Here is a 20,659-nt window from a genome sequence, read left to right as displayed (position 1 = left end):
TTCCTGCACTTTGTACCTCAACTTTATTTTGGGGTGAATCTCAAAGCTTTGCTTCATGCATTTTGGAGCCTGTCCTCAGCTACCGACCCGGCTGCTTTATTCCTGGTGTGCTTTTTGCTGTGAAATTCCTGAACGCTCCGAAAGGAGCCTTGCATTTCCTTAGGGTTGGGTCACTATAAATAGATTTCTGAATCGTACGGCCTTGTCAAAGTCATATCAAGTCGCTCATTTCCTTTTTCCAAATACAAGGTTAAATATGTTTTCTTTTTTTGGGAGATTTTATAAAGCAGGCTAATTGGGAATATTATAGTACTTGCATACTCGTACAATAATAAGATAGTCATACAATAATATATTTTAACACTCATATCTAAAGATAATATTATTAATAATAATTTATACTGTTAATAACTTTAATGATGCCATTGGTCATGCCCAGGGCCAGCTGGAGTTCCGGGTACCCCTCTCTGAAACTTTCCACCATTTCCTAACGTAGCCCCGAGTTTCTCAGCGCCGGCAGTGGACTGAGCGAGAAACCTGGATCCAAAAACTCTCAGCATTAGGAAATTATCTAAAAACAGCAATCCAGCCTAAAGATTTCTGCGCCGGGGTAGGAGTCTGGGGTCTGCGGGTTGTGGTACAGCACAGCCTCATCCATCGCTCAGCTTTGCTGTGTAAAACTCTTCGACCCATCCTATCCCCATCCTGAGCTTTTGGGGAAAATCAGACCGAAATGGGGAGTTGCGTAGCCCATCCATCCCCACACCTTCCCACGCTCGCCCTTTGAAAATACTCTGCCCTTTTTGGCTCCAGCATTGTGAAGTCCGGCTCTTGGGGCACGTTCTCCCATCCACAAAGTTTTCTGAGAAAGTTATTCCAAGTTGGCTGTTGTATTTACACTGGAGCCATGCTAAGAATAACAGAGGAGTTATATTGCCACAAAGACCTTCCGTCTGGAAATTCCCCCCCTCCTCGGCCGCTTTTAACCCCTCGCGTGATGTTTCGCGTTTGGCTTCGCAGTAGAGAAGGAGGAAGGCTCTTTGCAGCCGGCGGGCACGGCAGAGCCGCAGGCAGCCGCCAGTTTCCAGTTACCTGCTCTTCGGCCGGTGCTGCCCGCCAGCTCACGTTCGCAGAAACATTTACTTCGTTACACGTGTGTTCGTCCCTAATTAGCTTCAGGTTCCTGCCTCAAGCTGCTGCTTGTCCCTCCCAGGCGCTGCCAGCATCATGGTTCTCCTCCCTCAATTGCCCCCAACTTCGGTCTCCCCACGTCTCCAAAGCGCCCACCCAATATTTCAGGAAATCCTCTTTGGTTTTGGTTTTTTTTTTTTGCCCCTTGCCTGTATCTGTCTGTCTTAATAGCTCCCAGCTGTATATTGCAAATTATTTTGAATGCAATATGGAAAACATTAATTATCAGACTCTATTCTCCAAGCACATGCAGTTTTCTGCAAGCACAGACTATATCTTCTCCAAGCACGCACTTTACTGTAACTTCTAGTAATTGCATCACGTTTTCTCTTGTCTTTTTTTTTTGTTTTGCTACTGACCCCCATCCCCAAGCAAACACCCCAAGACCTTCCAGCCTCCGCAACCCCACCCCGATTGCTGTACACCATCCCAGCAGCGTAGAAATAATTTGAGCCCAGCGCTTAGCAGCGCAATTAAATTAAATTGCAAGCTGAAAAAAACAAAGAAACGTATTTACCTTGTAAAAAATGAAGAATGAAGAATGCCGCAATTAAAAAGTTTGTCATCCTATGTATTGGTGTCGTCTGCCGGTGCGGCTCGGCGCTGCTGAATTTCTTGAGACGTCCCAGCGGAGGCAGGAAATGACTCTTGCGAGGGCTGGACTGAACAACCTCCACGCTCGGAGAAAAGACAAGTTTTTTCTGCAATTTGCCAAGTGGTGCGATGTCAGTCTGGGCTAGAGGTTGTCCTGTACGGGCCGGGAGACGTGCGATGCCTGTGACGCCGCTCCAACGATGCAAGATTTTCCCTTTGTAAAGACTTTTCCGATGGCTGAGTTGCAAATCTTGGGAAGCTTTTCCCCAGAGAGGGTTAGCGCCGCTGGATGAGCTCGCAAATAAAGGGAGGATGGTTTTGATTATGTTATAATGGAATATAACAGGAGTTATTAATAGCAAATCCTTCTTGTGGAGAAGGCGGCGATTAAGAGGCAGAACCAACGACTGGGAGCCAGATTGTTCCCGACTTCCCTTAAAATCTTGGGGGATTTTTTTCTTGGCTTCATTTCACCTTCCCATGCCTCAGTTTCTCCATCAGTAAAAAGAAACGCAAACGGTCGCAGGTTTATTTTATTTTATGGTAGATAGAAATACCCCAGGTTGGGATGTTTTAGGATCCATATTTGGTGTTTACCGTTGACTCCCGTTACTGCGTCCGCAGGGTGTGGTACCTTGGTACACATCGATATCAGCTGCTTATTTTCCTCTCCTCTCTAAAAATAAAAAATAGGATTGGTAAACATTTCTTGGAAGAGAAATGGGGAGGAAAACAAAAGCTGACTCTTCTGCTTTGTGGGGAAAAGCTGATACGGGTGCAGAAGGCCTTCTCCAAGGAGATGACGTGATGCTGGTGGAAACTGGTGTTAACTGGGATGTGAAGGGGAATAGAAGGAACAGGAGGTAAGTTAAGTGTGACCAAGTGTAAGGCTCTGATAACAAGTGAATGGCGCAAACACCTGTCTTGACACAAGCAGGGATAAACTGATAACGAGGGAATGTCAACCAAGAACACGAGAAAGATCATCACTCGGTCAACCCCGAGGCGGGGGACAGAGACCCCCAAGACCCCCACAACCCACTGACTCATTTCTAGAACATTCCCGAGCACATACTGCGCCTGCTCAGCGATGACAGACCCCTGCCTATGGGACGGGCACTTTGGGTTATAAAAAAGGGAAACATGAGTTTTCGGTGTGCGCCCGCCACCCGAGGACTACAACTACGAGCAGAGAATGTCGCTGGATCCAAGGGTGGTGATATCTTTTTCTTTTCTTCCCTTTCTTTCTCTCTCTCCCTCTCTGCCACTCTCTTTGTCTGTAGCTTCACGTTCGGCACATCAGGGTAATACCATCACAAGTTTTGCCAAGCCTCTATCTTTTGCAGTTCCGCTGAGTTTTGAGTAAATTTGTGATTTGTTTGAACCTCTCAAGTAACTGTCATTACTCCTGACTGTCACACAGAGAATTAAACAGTTAACGTCACCCTCACTCACCAAGTGGGATGGGACGCCAAGCTGATGTAAAATCTATTCCTGAGCAGCGCGTGGTTTCCTCACCACTGTGGGTTTGCTGCTGGGGATGCTGAAATTGCTGTGATTTTATTGCTTATGCAGCGATAAAAATCAAGTTTTGGGGGAAAAAAACCCACATGTTCACCCAAATGGGTTTCCTCTCTCAACAGGTGTCTCGAGCGTGATGGGTGACGGTGCGTTTTGGAGGCTCTTGGATGTGGTGCAGGAGATGGATGCCAGCAGATTGAGAAAGAGCAAGTTAAGTCTTAGAAAGTAAGAGAGATTTTTTCAGATATGACGACAAGAAATTGGTAACTAGGAAGATTCACCTGGAAAGAGAACCCTTCCCAGCCAGGAGGGTGGTTCAACATGGGACAACCTCAGGAGGAGATGCAGACCATGTTCCACCCTTGTATTTATCCACCATCCCTCAAGGCACGTTCTCCCCACTGTAAAAATCTTTTCCCAGCTTTATATTTCTATTTTCTCCAGCAAAATGCCTGGAGGACGATGCCTCTGCCCCAAACCCGGGGGCTGCGTCCGATCCCCCCCACCTCGGTGGGTGCCTGCCCCCGTGGGATGTGGGCTCGGAAGTTTCCTCTCGCGGATGAGAAAACGGAAGTGAATTTTTCAGCGGGATTCAGGAGTTTAATGGCAAACAGCTGGGCTGAGCTGAGACTAAAAGGGGGGGGGGGGGCGTGGGTTGAGATGGGGGGTGGAAAAGCACCGGCTGCGGTAGGACAGGCGCGGGCATCCGTGGAGCAACCAGCCAGGGAAGCAGCGGCAGTCAATGTTTTTCTCATCCTTGTGCCATCGATTTTAAGCCAAGCATTGCTATCAATTTTAAACCAAGGATTACTATGGATTTTAAGCCAAAGATTCCTATCGATTTTAAGCCAAGGATTGCCATTGATTTTAAGCCAAGGATTGCCATCAATTTTAAGCCAAGGATTTCCAAAGGCAGATTTTTTTTGAACTAAGAGAGGACCCAACCGAAGAACTTTCCAAGCACATCCCCACAACAGTTTGCAGCCTCCCGGGGCTGTACGTGCTTTGCTGAAGGGACTTTTCCCACCCGTAGGGAGATACTTGGCAAAGGGTTCAGCACAGAGGAATGCGGAGTGACTGAGCAAGCAGGAAGCAAATATCTCCAAACCCTCCCCTCGACCCACAAAAATAACATCAAAACTCACAATCTCAACCCAAGCAGAAAGCTGACCTTGTTGGGATGAAATCCACTGGGGATGGAGATGGCGGCTCGGCTGGGAGGCACTTGGGGTAGCGTGGGGAGATGTGGAGGGGCGAAAGAGTTAAAATCTTCTGTTTATAAAGTGATGGGGAGGGAAGGGGCAGGGAAGATTCATGAGGATGGTGGTGGCTTTTACGAGATGAACGGATGGGGCTGGACAGACAAACTTCTTGGCGTGCAAACATCGAGTCCGAATTCAGAGGGATTTGCTGGCTTGAGGCTGAGAACAGCTCCTCGTGGTTGGATGTGATGGCATAAAACTTGAAACAACTTGGGGAAAAAACAAATGTAGTACCTGCAGGGTGGAGCTGCCGCTAAGGGAGCTGGATGAAATGCCCGATGGGGTGATACAAGGGGACAAACAAACCCTTTGCACCAAATTCTGCTGTTCTTGCGTGACTGTGAACACATTGGTGTGCGACTTGAGCATCCCTCAGTAGCATCCCGCATCGTCGTGGCGTGAGGGGCGGTCCTCGGGTGCTGGGGACCGCTGGGGAAATGCGGGTGCAGACTTTGAATTATATTTCTAGCCGGCAAAAGAAAACATTCTATTTTTGTTCAATTTTTTCCCTTTTACCTTTGTTCTTACTTACTTCCCACGTCTCGCAACACAGAGCAAAAACATCGTCCAAAAAGCAGCCAAACTCGACGTCTTTTCCATCCCCAACCTCGGGCTCCTTTCCCAAAACCTATTTCCTATTTTGTGCAATCTCTGTGCTTTTATATCTTCTCTTTTTTTTAATTACTAAAGTTTACGTGCTGAAATCAAACTGTAAAAGGACGAGTGGCGTGGGAGCGATGCCTCTCACGTGGAAAAATACAGCATGCGAGCCAAAACCTAAAAGGCTTTTCCAGGAAGGGATGGCAAAACCGGCTCCTGCTCCTCTCGATGCTGGGGGTGCTGCATCCCGGGGATGCTCTGAGCATCCCGGCGCGATGAAACCCGGCAGGCTGCGGTCGGGGGCTTGCACCGTGACCGTGGGTTTGACTCCGAGGATGAAGGTGTGAATGAGATCATCGCCGTTCCCGGCTCTCGGATGCGTTGTGTCATTTCCCAGCTTTAATAGGCGGAAGCAAAACTTGAAGGGAAATGAAAATGCAGCTGGTAAATAAGACTCTTCCCTTCACAAAGACTGGTGCCCGAGCAGATGACATTAGCAGGATTCCTGCGGAAGTGGCTGGAGGGGACATTGTTTGGTGTTTTTGCTGCAGGAGACGAGAAGATGGATGAAGGAAACCCAAAAACTCTGTTCCTCCCTGGCACTGGCTGGGTTTCACTGCTCCCTGAGGTGCTGGGCGTCAACCAAGAGGTAGGTGGGATGAATTGCCCTTCCTATGGGAGTCCTTTGGGGAACGGAGGGGCTTTTCTCCCGAACAGGCTGTTCTTACTGTCTGATGGGGTTGTTGGATTCTAAATAAAGCTTTCCTGCGCTTCCCTGCCCTTTTGAAACCAGCGGCTGCTTGGGCTGGCTGTTGCCAACCAGGGTGTGCGGCTCTGCAAGAGAGACCAGGAAATAATAATGTGAATACTTTGAAATTAAAAAAAAAAAAAAAAGCAGTTTTAAACAGTAGTTCATAATGAAAATTAAGAATTAATTAAATTAACTGACCGAAAGAGGGGTTATTAATCGCACCCAGCACCCACAGACACGTGGGCGGCTGCAGCCCCGGTGCTCCCGGCGGTATCCGGGCTTCACCGAGCAGCCGGGAGAACGGGGAGCATCCTCGGAGCAAGGAGAGGAGTTGCTCATCGTGCTCATCCGGCGGTTGCTCTTCGGTGCATTTTCCTGCCCCTGGAGCAAAATCAGGTGAGAAGGGGCTGTCGTACGGCTTTGGTCATTCTCCAACTTCGAAAAGCCTTTTTTCCCCGATTCACAGCAATTTCGGATGGCTGCTGTACAGGGCACCACAAGGCACAACCTGACCTCAATCCCAGACCTCAGTCGCTCACCCCGCAATCAGGACATTCCTTATTTTTCCGCCACCCCTCATTGCTAGCCAACATCCCCTCCCTCCCCCCAGGTGCTTACAGCCTTCCTCCTCCTCCTCCTCCTGCTCCTCCTGCTCCTCCAAGCGCAGCAGAGAAACCCATCAGGACAGAAAGCCAAGGTTATTTCCTTGCCAGCCCCACTGCCCTGAAGGGAAAAACTGGGATGCTGGAGGTGCCGGAGCTGCTCCGGGCACCCAAATGGGAGGGTGCGGGCGGTGGGGCCGTGCCGTGGTGGCACTAGATGGCGGTGACAGCGCGCTGGCTCGTGCCATCCCACCTCGCTGCCGCCACTTGGCAGCTCCCCAGGGGTTTTGCATTTTTTCCGGAGCGCTTGTGTGCTCATGAGCTGCTAAACCACTGAAACAAGCTTTCCGGGCGCTTTGGGGGTGACACCGTCTACGAGCAGCCGTCACAATCGCTTTGGAGGTGAAAAAGTTGCTCCCTCTGAGTCAGACAATGAAATATTTGGTGTCAAACCCAGCCTCGCGCCCAATCGTGATGCTTTTTGAAGGTGCCGGGCCGCTTCTGAGCTGCTCCCGGGTGGGTCTCCCGGGTGGGAGCGTGGGTGGCTGGGGGTGGCGAGGAGAGAGTCGGGGCGAAGGGGCTGCGAGGGGGGTGCCGTGGGGGGGTCACCTCTGGCCAGACGCCGACGGCAGAGCAGGATGGTCAGCTGGAGCAGGAAAAGGAGGGAGACGCAGGACAGCCCCAGCGCCAGCGGCCAGGAAGGGCATCCTTCTGCGGAGGGGGGGAAAGGAGAGTTAATAGAGGGGGGAGGGTGGGTTTGGTCACTCTGGAGAGCCGAGCACCCCCTGAAACGGGGATAAAAGGGCTGAGAATGCCCCGGAGAGAGTGGGTCAGGGCTGAGAATCCCCTGAAATGGGGATGAAAGGGTGGAGAATCTGCTATAAAGGGGGGGGTCAGGCCTGAGAATGCCCCAAAAGGGGGGGGGGTGTGTCAGGGTCCAGGATCCCCTGCAATGGGGGTCTCAGGGTGCAGCATCCCCCATAAATTAGGGGTCAGGGCCCAGAATCCCCTGAAAAAGGGGCGGGGGTGTCGGTCAGGGCCCAGCAAGGGGGAAGGGGCAGGTTTAAAGCCTTTCAGGGCAGGGGAATCCCAGCGAGGAGACGGGACAGGGGTGAGGGATTTCCAAACCCACCCCTTCCTGAGGAAGAATTGGGCTGTAGGGATTTTCTGAAGGGTGGAGGGGAACGGACTACCCTTCCCGGGTTCTTTGCGGCAGTGATGCTTCTTGGCTGTGATTCAGGCTTTCCGATGTATTAAAAATATTTTGGGGCAGAAAACCCGCCAAGAGCAAATGTGAGCCGGGTCGGGGTATTTCTGGAGCAAGCACGTACCTGGCAGGAGGAGCAGGAGGGTCCCCAGGAGCCCGTAGCACATGCTGGCCAAAACCCTTCTGCCGCGGAGCTTTTCTCTCCGGGAGCTCCGTGTTGCAAGGGGGGGTTTCATCCCCCGAGGAGCCCAACGCCAGCAGGAGCTCTATGTCGTGCAATAGCTGATCTCTACCTTCTGCCGTTCTGCAGCAGCTGGAGGCTTTGCTCGCGCTGGAGATGGCTGCGGTCAGCCTCGCTGCTGTATTTGATCGCTTCTGCAGGGTTTCTTGACACCAAACCCCTTCCCCCACCTCCAGCAATGGGGCTTTGTGCTGTTTTTGGGCGCCGCTTTGGCCGAGGGCTCGGTGTGCCGAACCGCAGCAGGAAAGGCAGCGGCAGGGCTGGGGGCTGGGAACAGCTTTGCGGTTTTTCTTTCCTTTGAAAAGTGTTTTGGGGGGGTGGTGGGTGCAGCTGCTCGCCATGACGGAGGAAGACTTGCCATCAAATCCTGCAGAGAACTGCCCAAAAAGCAGCGGTGGCGATGGGATTTGGGTTATTTGCCTAAAGCCACGTGCCTGGGAGCGAGCCAGGGTCAGCAGGGTGGACCCAGCCCCAGTTCACTCCTGGCCAGCATCCCCAAAATGCTGAAACCCCCCCAATTTCCCCCCCTCCACGCCTGGTCCCAGGCAATGCCCGGCTTGGGACGTGCAGCATCTGCCCCGGGTTTTGCCTCCATGAACAATTTTCTGTCCGTCTGGGAGGTTTTGGAGGGGGGTTCAGCATCCCTCCAGCCCAGAGCATCGCCCGGGCGGGTTTATTCCCCCAGGATGCTCCAAAGAACCCCGAGTTGTTCTCGGAGGCTTCAAAATGGGGGGGGCTGAGGTGCCAGGGATGCTCTGGGACGTGGCGCGTGGCCGAGCGGCCGCCGTGTCCCTGGTAATGAAGCCAGCAGGGTGGGGGGGTGTCGCTGGCCCTGCGGTTTCGGCAGAGGCGGCAGCTCTGCAGAAGGGCTCAGCTCGGGGAGGAGCTGGCCCCGCCATCCCAGCAGCGGCCAGCGATGGCGGCCAGGGGCTTGCTGGCCCCCACGGGGCTGCTGTGGCTCTGCCTGGGTGGGTGGCCAGGCCCTGCTTTGGGGAGATTTCTGGGCTTTTTGGAGCAAGTGGCTGTTGGGGGGGCGGCGGCGGCGGGGGTTACGGCGGGGCCGGGCTGGAGGCCGCAGGGGGAAATGAGCCCACGGTTGGTTCCCGCAGCCCCGGCAGCGCTGCTGAGGCTGCACCAGCCCCAGCCCGTCCTGACTGTGGAGAACGGGGATGCGGTGGAGATCGTCTGTGAGGCCAGCGAGGCCATGGAGAGTAAAGCCAACGTGTTGTGGTACCGGCGTGACAGCGGGGACCGTCCCAAACTGCTCCTGAACTGCCAGAAAGGGGGAAAGCAGCGATTCTTCTGTGAATTCAAGAGGCAAAGTGTCACCCTGCACATTGACCATGCCCAGTCCAGCGACATCGGGCTCTACCTGTGTGCCTACCAAATGGTGTCGTACCTGCATTTCGGCAACGGCACCACGCTGCTGGTGGGAGGTAGGATGGCGACATTGGCAGGGAGTGGGACCCCCATGTCACCCCCATGTCCCTCATCCCCTGCTGTCACCCGCACCCTATGTCCTCCTGCAGCATCCTCCATCCCATCCACCCCCTGCTCTGTACCCCTCCATCCCTGGCTCCCCTCCATCCCCTGGGTCCCTTCAATCCCCCCCACCCCGGCCTCCCCTGCACCCCCTCTCCTTCTTGCAGACAGCTGGATGGGCAGGAGCTGGGTGACGGTGCTGGCGCCCCGTGGGGCTCCCCAGGGCCCCCCTGGCCCGGTCTGTGCCGTGGGTGACACCGCCGGCCCTGTCCTCGTCTCCTGGCCGGGGGGGCCCGGGAGGGTGCTGGGGCTGGGGGGCGGCACGGGGCCGCTCATCAGCCCCATGGGCACGGACACGGGAACCTGGGGGCTCTGCCAAGTGCGATTCAACGCCTCGGGGCCCCCCATCCAGAGGAGCGTGGAGCTGTTCAGGGCTGCGGGTGAGTACGGGGAACATCCCCCCAAGCTGGGTCACCCGTGGGGAAACTGAGGCAGCGGGGATGGCCTGTCCCAGGCTGGGGGAGACGGTGGGAGAAGCCAGCCCCTCTCCTTCAGACACCTGCAAGACCCTCAACACCTGGGTTGTGGTTGTGGCTGGGGCCATGGTGCTGCTGCTCCTGCTCATCATCTGCCTCAGCATCCGCTGCCTCCGCCGCACCACGCCGATGGGTAAGGAGCATGGCAGGGGTGTGGGGGTGTCCCACCATGTCCTCCTCTGTTCCCCACTCTCCTGTCCATCTCGCTGTCACCCCTCCATCCCTGATCCCTCTCCATCCCTGATCCCCCTCCATCCCTCATCCTGCTCCATCCCCTCTGTCCCCCTCCGTCCCCTCCATCTCCACACTAGGGACACGTCTCCCGGCTCTGTCCCCTGCAGGCCACCAGCCTGGGACCACAGAGCCGCCTGCGCCATGGGAGGATGAGGTGAGGCCGTGCGGCCCCCGCGTGCCCCCGGGCTGGGCTGGCAGGGAGGCAGTGTCCCTCTGCAGGGGACGGGCGCAGCCCCGCTGCTGCCCGGCGGGGAAATTGGGGCTGCGCGGGTGGCTCTGACGCCATCGTCCCCCGCAGGAAGAGCTGCAGTACGCCCAGCTGAGGTTCGCTGCCCCAGCCAGGCGCACGCCCTGACCCGCAGCCGGACGCGGTGACAGCCCCGACCCCAGAGCTCGTCCCTCCGTGCCCGAACCCCCCCGGCATGGCGCTGTTGAACCCCCCCCATCCCGCGGCGCTGGGGCGGCTGCACCCGCTTTGCGGCCAAGGACGAAATAAAGAGGTTTGGGCTTCGGCGGCAGCAGCCTGGCTCGATGGCGCGGTGTGCCCAGCGTGTCCCCCCCAGGGCCTGTCCCCAGGAGCGGGACAGAGCGGGCTGAGTGCTGGGGGCAGAGAAGGCCACAGGCCGCTTCCAGCCACACTTCTCCCTTCCAAAAGCCACAGCCCTGGCTCTCACACTCGGCGCCTCCATCCGCCATGCCCTGGGGCAGCAGCTCCCTCTTCCTCCGTGCACCGTCCCTCTGCACAGCTCCCGGGGCCTCCCCGCAGAGCCCAAACACGACGGATTTAGAACCCCCCCGGCCCACCACCACTTTCAGTCTGCGACGGTCGGCCTTTGCCATCACCGGCCATGGGATGCTGCGGGAGGGGATGCTGGGGGGCCCGTCCCAGAACCACAGCTCCCGCCCGCTTCTTTTTAGGCTTTCCCTTCCTCAGTTCGACCCACATCAGCTGCACGAACCCCCGGGCGCCTTCGAGGGCTCTGAGCAATGGCGGGTGCTGCCCTCCCCTTCCCCTCCCCTTCCCTGCCAAAAGACCCCTCTGCCTGCAGCACCCACCCGCACGGGGGTTATTGCAGAGCCCCAGGTCGACAGCACCCCACACTGCTGGGGGTGGGAAGGGACCTCTGGAGATCATCTCGTCCATCCCCCCTGCCAGAGCAGGATCACCCAGAGCAGGTCGCACAGGATCACGTCCAGGCGCGTTTGGGATCTCCTCAGAGAAGGGGACTCCACAACCTCTCTGGGCAGCCTGTCCCAGTGCTCGGTCACCCCCAGAGGGAAGAAGCTTCTCCTCGTGTTCAGATGGAACTTCCCGTGTTCCACTTTGTGCCCGTTGCCCCTTGCCCTGTCGCTGGGCACCACTGAGAAGAGTCTGGCCCCTTCCTCTAGACACCCGCCCTTTAGATAATTAGCAGCATTGATCAGATCCCCTCTCAGTCTTCTCTTCTCCAGACTAACCAGCCCCGGCTCTCGCAGCCTTTCCTCATACCAGACATGCTCCAGGTCCCTCATCATCCTCGCAGCCCTCCGCTGGACTCTCCCCAGTACTTCCCTGTCCGTCTGGAACTGGGGAGCCCAGCACTGGATGCAAAACTCCAGATGTGGCCTCACCAGGCCAGAGCAGAGGGGCAGGAGAACCTCCCTCGACCTGCTGGCCACGCTCTTCTCAGTGCACCCCAGGACACCATTGGCCTTCTTGGCTACGCGGGCACACTGCTGGTCATGGAGAGCTTGTTGTCCACCAGGACTCCCAGGTCCTTCTCTGCAGCGCTGCTTCCCGGCAGGTCAACCCCTAACCTCTTGCATGGGGTTATTCCTCCCTGGGTGCAGGACCCTACACTTGCCCGTGTTGAATTTCATTGGGTTCCTCTCCACCCAGCTCTCCAGCCTGTCCAGGTCTCGCTGAATGGCAGCGCAGCCTTCTGCTGTCTCGGCCACTCCTCCCAGTTTGGTATGGTCAGCAAACTTGCTGAGGGTGCGCTCTGTCCCCTGTCCGGGTCCCTGATGAAGATGAACAAGACCGGACCCGGCACTGACCCCTGGGGCACACCACTCGCTACAGGCCTCCAACAAAACTCTGCGCCGCTGATCACAACCCTCTGGGCTCTGCCATTCGGCCACTTCTCTACCCACCCCACTGTCCCCTCATCCAACCCACGCTTTCTAACCTTGCTAACGAGGAGGTTATCAGAGAGACAGTGTCAAAAGCCTTGCTGAAGTCAAGGTAGACAACATCCATTGCTCTCCCCTCATCCACAGAGCGGTCATGCCATCAAAGAAGGCTACCAGATTGGTTCAGGCAGGATATCCTGTTCGTGAATCTATTTTGACCATTCCCGATGATCTTCTCCTCCTCCGCATACTTATTGAGGACCCCCAGCATGAGCTGTTCCGTCACCTTTCTGGGGATGGAAATCAGGCTGACTGGCTTGTCATTGCCCAGGTCCTCTTTCTTGCCCTTTTGGAAGACCAGAGGGACATTGGCTTTTCTCCAGTCCTCAGGCACCTCTCCTGTTCTCCAGCACCTTTCAATGATGATGGAGAGCGGCCTAGCAAAAACATCTGCCAGCTCCCTCAGCATTTCTCGGGGCAGCCCATCAGGGCCCATGGATCTGTGGATGTCCAGATCGCCTAGATGTTCTCTGACCCGATCCTCCTCGAACCAGGGAAGGTCGTCCTTTCGCCAGACTCCCTCTCCTACCTCCAGGGTCTGGGATTCCTGAGGGCCGGCCTTAGCAGCAAAGGCTGAAGCAAAGGCGGCATTCCGTAAATCCGCCTCCTCTGTATCCTCCATCACCAGCGCACCCACCCCATTCAGCAGCGGGCCCACCTTTTCCCCAGTCTTCCTTCTGCTGCTGATGTAGTTGAAAAAGCCCTTCTTGGTGTCCATGCCATCCCCTGCCAGTTTTCATTCCAAGTCGGCCTCAGCCTGCCTTCTTGCATCCCTACATTCTCTGACTACATCCCTATAGTCCTCCGCAGTGCCCTTTTCCACATTCGGGAAACTTCCTTCGTCCCTTGGAGTTTCTCCAGCAGCTCCTTGCCCATCCATGCAGGTCTCCTTCCTCCAAAGCTTGATTTCCTCTTCTTCGGGATGCACCGGGCCTGAGCTTGGGGGAAGCGGTGCTGGAATATCGGCCAGCTCTCCCGGGCCCCCTTACCTTCTAGAGCCCCAACCCAGTTTTCCAAAAGGGAAAAAAAGGCTTTTCGAACTTGGACAATGATCAAAGCCGCACGACAGCCCCTTCTCGCCTGATTTTGCCGCCGGGGCAGGAAAAGGCACCGAAGAGCAACCGCCGGATGAGCACGACGAGCGACTCCTCTCCCTGCGCCGAGGATGCTCCCAGTTCTCCCGGCTGCTCAGTGAAGCCCGGATACCGGCGGGAGCGGCGGGGCTGCAGGTGCCAGCGTGTCTGTGGGTGCTGGGTGGGATGAATGAGGCCGTTTGGGTGGGCTGCTGGAAGCAATTCTGTACTTGAAGGGAGAAGTGTGGCTGGAAGCGGCCTGTGGCCTTCTCTGCCCCCAGCACTCAGCCTGCTCTGTCCCGCTCCTGGGGACAGGCCCTGGGGGGGACACGGCTCTTGTGAGACCCCCCTGCAGTGCTGCGTCCAGCTCGGGGGTCCCCAGCACAAGAAGGACATGGAGCTGTTGGAGGCCACGAAGCTGATGGGAGGGCTGGAGCACCTCTGCTCTGGAGACAGGCCGAGAGAGTTGGGCTTGTTCAGCCTGGAGAAGAGAAGGCTGCGGGGAGGCCTAATTGCGGCCTTCCGGTCCCTGAAGGGGCTACAGGAAAGATGGTGGGGGGCTGTTTGTCAGGGAGTGCAGTGACAGGACAGGGGGGAATGGGTTTCAGCTGAAGGAGGGTCGATTTAGATGAGATGTGAGGCAGAAATCCTTCCCTGTGAGGGTGCTGAGGCCCTGGCACAGGTTGCCCAGAGAGGTTGTGGCTGCCCCTGGCTCCCTGGCAGTGTTCAAGGCCAGGTTGGATGGGGCTTTGGGCAAGCTGGGCTGGTGGAGGGTGTCCCTGCCCATGGCAGGGGTGGGACTGGGTGGGCTGTGAGGTCCCTGCCCACCCAAACCATTCTATGATTCCATGATTCCATGACACGCTGGGCACAACCGCGCCATCGAGCCAGGCTGCTGCCGCCGAAGCCCAAACCTCTTTATTTCGTCCTTGGCCGCAAAGCGGGTGCAGCCGCCCCAGCGCCGCGGGATGGGGGGGGTTCAACAGCGCCATGCCGGGGGGGTTCGGGCACGGAGGGACGAGCTCTGGGGTCGGGGCTGTCACCGCGTCCGGCTGCGGGTCAGGGCGTGCGCCTGGCTGGGGCAGCGAACCTCAGCTGGGCGTACTGCAGCTCTTCCTGCGGGGGACGATGGCGTCAGAGCCACCCGCGCAGCCCCAATTTCCCCGCCGGGCAGCAGCGGGGCTGCGCCCGTCCCCTGCAGAGGGACACTGCCTCCCTGCCAGCCCAGCCCGGGGGCACGCGGGGGCCGCACGGCCTCACCTCATCCTCCCGTGGCGCAGGCGGCTCTGTGGTCCCAGGCTGGTGGCCTGCAGGGGACAGAGCCGGGAGACGTGTCCCTAGTGTGGAGATGGAGGGGACGGAGGGGGACAGAGGGGATGGAGCAGGATGAGGGACGGAGGGGGATCAGGGATGGAGAGGGATCAGGGATGGAGGGGTGACAGCGAGATGGACAGGAGAGTGGGGAACAGAGGAGGACATGGTGGGACACCCCCACACCCTTGCCATGCTCCTTACCCATCGGCGTGGTGCGGCGGAGGCAGCGGATGCTGAGGCAGATGATGAGCAGGAGCAGCAGCACCATGGCCCCAGCCGCAAACACAACCCGGGTGTTGAGGATCTTGCAGGTGTCTGAAGGAGAGGGGCTGGCTTCTCCCACCGTCTCCCCCAGGCTGGGCCAGGCCATCCCCGCTGCCTCAGTTTCCCCACAGGTGACCCAGCTTGGGGGGATGTTCCCCATACTCACCCGCAGCCCTGAACAGCTCCACGCTCCTCTGGATGGGGGGCCCCGAGGCGTTGAATCGCACTTGGCAGAGCCCCCCGGTTCCCGTGTCCGTGCCCATGGGGCTGATGAGCGGCCCCGTGCTGCCCCCCAGCCCCAGCACCCTCCCGGGCCCCCCCGGCCAGGAGACGAGGACAGGGCCGGCGGTGTCACCCACGGCACAGACCGGGCCGGGGGGGCCCTGGGGAGCCCCACGGGGCGCCAGCACCATCACCCAGCTCCTGCCCATCCAGCTGTCTGCAAGAAGGAGAGGGGGTGCAGGGGGGGCTGAGGGGGGCAGGGGCCAGGGAGGTGGGATGGAGGGGCAGAGGGGAGCCAGGGGTGGAGGGGAGGCAGGGATGGAGGGGAGGCAGGGGTGGAGGGGTACAGAGCAGGGGGTGGCTGGGATGGAGGATGCTGCAGGAGGACATAGGGTGCGGGTGACAGCAGGGGATGAGGGACATGGGGGTGACATGGGGGTCCCACTCCCTGCCAATGTCGCCATCCTACCTCCCACCAGCAGCATGGTGCCGTTGCCGAAATGCAGGTACGACACCATTTGGTAGGCACACAGGTAGAGCCCGATGTCGCTGGGCTGGGCATGGTCAATGTGCAGGGTGACACTTTGCCTCTTGAACTCGCAGGAGAATCTGCTCTTATTCCTGCTCTCGCAATCCAGGAGCAGTTTGGGCCCGTCCCTGCCATCACGCCGGTACCACAACACGTCGGCTTCATGCTCCATGGCCTCGCTGGCCTCACAGACGATCTCCACCTTCTTCCCCGTCTCCACAGTCAGGACGGGCTGGGGCTGGTGCAGCCTCAGCAGCGCTGCCGGGGCTGCGGGAACCAACCGTGGGCTCATTTCCCCCTGCGGCCTCCAGCCCGGCCCCGCCGTAACCTCCGCCGCCGCCGCCGCCCCCCCAGCAGCCACTTGCTCCAAAAAGCCCAGAAATCTCCCCAAAGCAGGGCCTGGCCACCCACCCAGGCAGAGCCACAGCAGCCCCGTGGGGGCCAGCAAGCCCCTGGCCACCATCGCTGGCCGCTGCTGGCATGGGGGGGCCAGCTGCTTTTCGGGCAATTCTCTGCAGCATTTGATGGCAAGTCTTCCTCCGTCATGGCGAGCAGCTGCACCCACCCACCTGGCCACCCACCGCCCCCACAAAACGCCCTTCAAAGGGCCAAAAAAGTGCAAAGCCGTTCCCAGCCCCCAGCCCTGCCGCTGCCTTTCCTGCTGCGGTTCGGCACACCGAGCCCTCGGCCAAAGCGGCGCCCAAAAACAGCACAAAGCCCCATTGCTGGAGGTGGGGGAAGGGGTTTGGTGTCAAGAAACCCTGCAGAAGCGATCAAATACAGCAGCGAGGCTGACCGCAGCCATCTCCAGCGCGAGCAAAGCCTCCAGCTGCTGCAGAACGGCAGAAGGTAGAGATCAGCTATTGCACGACATAGAGCTCCTGCTGGCGTTGGGCTCCTCGGGGGATGAAACCCCCCCTTGCAACACGGAGCTCCCGGAGAGAAAAGCTCCGCGGCAGAAGGGTTTTGGCCAGCATGTGCTACGGGCTCCTGGGGACCCTCCTGCTCCTCCTGCCAGGTACGTGCTTGCTCCAGAAATACCCCGACCCGGCTCACATTTGCTCTTGGCGGGTTTTCTGCCCCCAAATCTTTTTAGTAGATTGGAAAGCCTGAATTGCAGCCAGCCCACCTCAAAGCTGCTCCCCCCGTGCAGGAGGTGTCTCGGCAGAGGGGACGTGGGTCCAGCAAAGCCCGGGGCAGCTCTGGGTGCTCCCTGGACAGACGGCGGAGCTGAGCTGTCGCATCTCGGACTACAGCACCCACGTCAGCTGGTACAAGGAGAAGCCGGACGGCAGTTTGTTCTGGATTTACCAGAGCTCAAACTACTCCCGTCCGAAGGGAAAATACTCAGGGAGGATGAAAACATGGCAGGAGTTTTCCCTCACCATCAGCTCTGCACAGAGGGAGGACTCCGGGGTTTATTACTGCAGCTCCTCCTCCTTGTACCCCGCGTTTGGGAATGGGACCAGGCTCGTTGTCACCGGTGAGTGTCACCCGGGGGCTGGGGACATCCCTGGGGAGGTTTGTGCCACCCCCCGGCACCCAGTTTCCCTTTTCAGATGCCTCCGAGCCCCGGCTCTCCATCCTGGTGCCCGTCGACGCAGAGGAGCGCGGGCAGCCCCCGGCCAGCTTCCCCCTGCTCTGCCACCTCCACGACATCCCTGCGGGCTGGGACACCGTGCGCTGGCAGCCCGGCGGGGACGTGACGCCGCTGATGGCGGCGGCCGTGGATGAGCACGGTGTCCTCGGCGCCTGGAGCATCGCCTGGGTCCCGGCCGAGCGCTGGGACGGGGCTGCGACGTGCACGGCCCTGAAAGGCAGCACGAGCAGCACCGTCAGCGTCATCATCGGCAAAGCACCGGGGGAGGGTAATTAGTGCGTTCCTCCCCACCCCTGCCGGTCCCCCCTTCCATCCACCCCCTGCACCCCAATTCTTCCAGCCTCTCCTCCTTTAGCAAATCCCTACAGCCCAATTCTTCCTCAGGAAGGGGTGGGTTTGGAAATCCCTCACCCCTCTCCCGTCTCCTCGCTGGGATTCCCCTGCCCTGAAAGGCTTTAAACCTGCCCCTTCCCCCTTGCTGGGCCCTGACCGACACCCCCGCCCCTTTTTCAGGGGATTCTGGGCCCTGAGCCCCAATTTATGGGGGATCCTGGACCCTGACACCCCCCCCCCCCCTTTTGGGGCATTCTCAGGCCTGACCCCCCCTTTATAGCAGATTCTCCACCCTTTCATCCCCATTTCAGGGGATTCTCAGCCCTGACCCACTCTCTCCGGGGCATTCTCAGCCCTTTTATCCCCGTTTCAGGGGGTGCTCGGCTCTCCAGAGTGACCAAACCCACCCTCCCCCCTCTATTAACTCTCCTTTCCCCCCCTCCGCAGAAGGATGCCCTTCCTGGCCGCTGGCGCTGGGGCTGTCCTGCGTCTCCCTCCTTTTCCTGCTCCAGCTGACCATCCTGCTCTGCCGTCGGCGTCTGGCCAGAGGTGACCCCCCCACGGCCCCCCCCTCGCAGCCCCTTCGCCCCGACTCTCTCCTCGCCACCCCCAGCCACCCACGCTCCCACCCGGGAGACCCACCCGGGAGGTAAAACCGCTTCCTCAACCCCTGCCCTGAAATAAAGCCGTTTCTTTCCAGCCGCGTAACGCTGCTCTGCTTTTTTTCGAGTCGGAGGGACCAACTTTTGCCACCGCGAGCACCAGTCCCCAGCATCACCCGCAAAGAGCCAGGAGGGTTTTTTCACCGTAATCTTTTCCGACAGGATTTGAGCACCAGCCCTGGGAAGATTCCCGTCAGATATTTTCCAGCCTTTTGGGGAGGGTTTTTAGCAGAATTTTTTGAATTCATTGTTTTGGGTTTGCGTGGCAAGCTTTTGGTAGCGGCGGGGCTACAGGGGTGGCTTCTGCAAGAAGCTGCCAGAAGCTTCCCCCATGTCCCATCGAGCCGATGCCGGCCGGCTCCAAGACGGACCCGCCGCTGGCCAAGGCTGAGCTCATCAGCGACGCAGCCCGTGGAGGATGATGATGGGGAGCAGAGATTCCCCCGCAGCCCATGAAGACCCCACGCTGGAGCAGTTGGTGAAGAACCGCAGCCCGTGGGAAGGACTCACGCTGGAGAAGTGCGTGGAGGAGTGTCTGCCGTGGGAGGGACCCCACGCTGGAGCAGCGAGGAGTGTGAGGAGTCCTGCCCTGAGGAGGAAGGAGCGGCAGAGACACCGTGTGATGAACTGACCACAACCCCTATTCCCCGTCCCCCTGTGCTGCTGAGGGGGAGGAGGGAGAGAATTGGGGATGAAGTCTGGGGAGAAGGGAGGGGTGGGGGGAGCCGTTCTAAGGTTCGGCTTTGTTTCTCATTGCTCCACTCTCTGTTCTGGGTAATAAATTAGATGAATTCCTTCTCAGGTGAGTCTGTGTTGCCTGTGAGGGTAATTGCTGACCCATGTCTCCCCATCTTGATCTCCACCCACCAGCCTCTCCTTGTATTTTCTCCCCCCTGCCCAGCTGAGGAAGGGGGTGACAGAGCGGCTTTGGGGGGCACCCGGCCTCCAGCCTGGGTCAGCCCCCCCCAGTCACTGATCACCTCCAAAGCGATTGTGACGGCTGCTCGTAGACGGTGTCACCCCCAAAGCGCCCGGAAAGCTTGTTTCAGTGGTTTAGCAGCTCATGAGCACACAAGCGCTCCGGAAAAAATGCAAAACCCCTGGGGAGCTGCCAAGTGGCGGCAGCGAGGTGGGATGGCACGAGCCAGCGCGCTGTCACCGCCATCTAGTGCCACCACGGCACGGCCCCACCGCCCGCACCCTCCCATTTGGGTGCCCGGAGCAGCTCCGGCACCTCCAGCATCCCAGTTTTTCCCTTCAGGGCAGTGGGGCTGGCAAGGAAATAACCTTGGCTTTCTGTCCTGATGGGTTTCTCTGCTGCGCTTGGAGGAGCAGGAGGAGGAGGAGGAGGAGGAGGAGGAAGGCTGTAAGCACCTGGGGGGAGGGAGGGGATGTTGGCTAGCAATGAGGGGTGGCGGAAAAATAAGGAATGTCCTGATTGCGGGGTGAGCGACTGAGGTCTGGGATTGAGGTCAGGTTGTGCCTTGTGGTGCCCTGTACAGCAGCCATCCGAAATTGCTGTGAATCGGGGAAAAAAGGCTTTTCGAAGTTGGAGAATGACCAAAGCCGTACGACAGCCCCTTCTCACCTGATTTTGCTCCAGGGGCAGGAAAATGCACCGAAGAGCAACCGCCGGATGAGCACGATGAGCAACTCCTCTCCTTGCTCCGAGGATGCTCCCCGTTCTCCCGGCTGCTCGGTGAAGCCCGGATAACTCCAGGCTGGGTGGGGAATGGATGGAGAGCAGCCCTGCGGCGAAGGACTTGGGGGTATTGATTGACGAGAAGCTCAACATGACCCAGCAAGGTGCGCTGGCAGCCCAGAAAGCCATCTGTCTCCTGGCCTGCGTGTCCAGCAGCGTGACCAGCAGCTCGAGGGAGGGGATTCTGCCCCTCTGCTCTGCCCTGGTGAGACCCCCCTGCAGTGCTGCGTCCAGCTCGGGGGTCCCCAGCACAAGAACGACATGGAGCTGTTGGAGGCCACGAAGCTGATGGGAGGGCTGGAGCACCTCTGCTCTGGAGACAGGCCGAGAGAGTTGGGCTTGTTCAGCCTGGAGAAGAGAAGGCTGCGGGGAGGCCTAATTGCGGCCTTCCAGTCCCTGAAGGGGCTACAGGAAAGATGGTGGGGGGCTGTTTGTCAGGGAGTGCAGTGACAGGACAGGGGGGAATGGGTTTCAGCTGAAGGAGGGTCGATTTAGATGAGATGTGAGGCAGAAATCCTTCCCTGTGAGGGTGCTGAGGCCCTGGCACAGGGTGCCCAGAGAAGCTGT

The 20,659-nt window shown here is 58.3% G+C and overlaps 3 protein-coding genes across 4 annotated transcripts; 2 read left to right on the top strand and 1 right to left on the bottom strand.

Annotated features, from left to right (window-relative positions):
• Nucleotides 1-4,032: 4,032 nt before the first annotated feature.
• Nucleotides 4,033-19,034, top strand: LOC129197704 (uncharacterized). The gene is made up of 5 exons (XM_054806391.1): nt 4,033-5,821; nt 16,018-16,813; nt 16,949-17,278; nt 17,355-17,663; nt 18,176-19,034. The coding sequence occupies exons 2-5, from the start codon at nt 16,702-16,704 to the stop codon at nt 18,379-18,381; spliced, it is 957 nt and encodes a 318-aa protein (XP_054662366.1). The 5' UTR covers nt 4,033-5,821; nt 16,018-16,701; the 3' UTR covers nt 18,382-19,034.
• On the top strand, nt 8,886-10,727 carry LOC129197509 (uncharacterized). The gene is made up of 6 exons (XM_054805999.1): nt 8,886-8,937; nt 9,079-9,405; nt 9,619-9,891; nt 10,007-10,120; nt 10,299-10,375; nt 10,520-10,727. Exons 1-6 carry the CDS (start codon nt 8,886-8,888, stop codon nt 10,574-10,576), a joined length of 900 nt encoding a protein of 299 aa, XP_054661974.1. The 3' UTR covers nt 10,577-10,727.
• LOC129197714 (uncharacterized) lies at nt 14,355-15,991 on the bottom strand. 2 transcript variants are annotated; one of them, XM_054806404.1, is made up of 5 exons: nt 15,736-15,991; nt 15,211-15,483; nt 14,982-15,095; nt 14,727-14,803; nt 14,355-14,582 (listed from the first exon to the last, which is right to left on the bottom strand). In XM_054806404.1, the coding sequence occupies exons 1-5, from the start codon at nt 15,965-15,967 to the stop codon at nt 14,526-14,528; spliced, it is 753 nt and encodes a 250-aa protein (XP_054662379.1). In that variant the 5' UTR covers nt 15,968-15,991; the 3' UTR covers nt 14,355-14,525. The 2 variants fall into 2 exon arrangements, with proteins under 2 accessions (XP_054662379.1, XP_054662380.1); XM_054806405.1 differs by having other exon boundaries at nt 14,727-14,773.
• Nucleotides 19,035-20,659: the final 1,625 nt, after the last annotated feature.

This window comes from Grus americana, chromosome 29 (genome assembly GCF_028858705.1).
Source record: "Grus americana isolate bGruAme1 chromosome 29, bGruAme1.mat, whole genome shotgun sequence".
Taxonomy (NCBI): Eukaryota; Metazoa; Chordata; class Aves; order Gruiformes; family Gruidae; genus Grus; species Grus americana.
The sequence above is the reverse complement of the archived record's forward strand: the minus strand, read 5'-3'. Positions and strand labels throughout refer to the sequence as shown.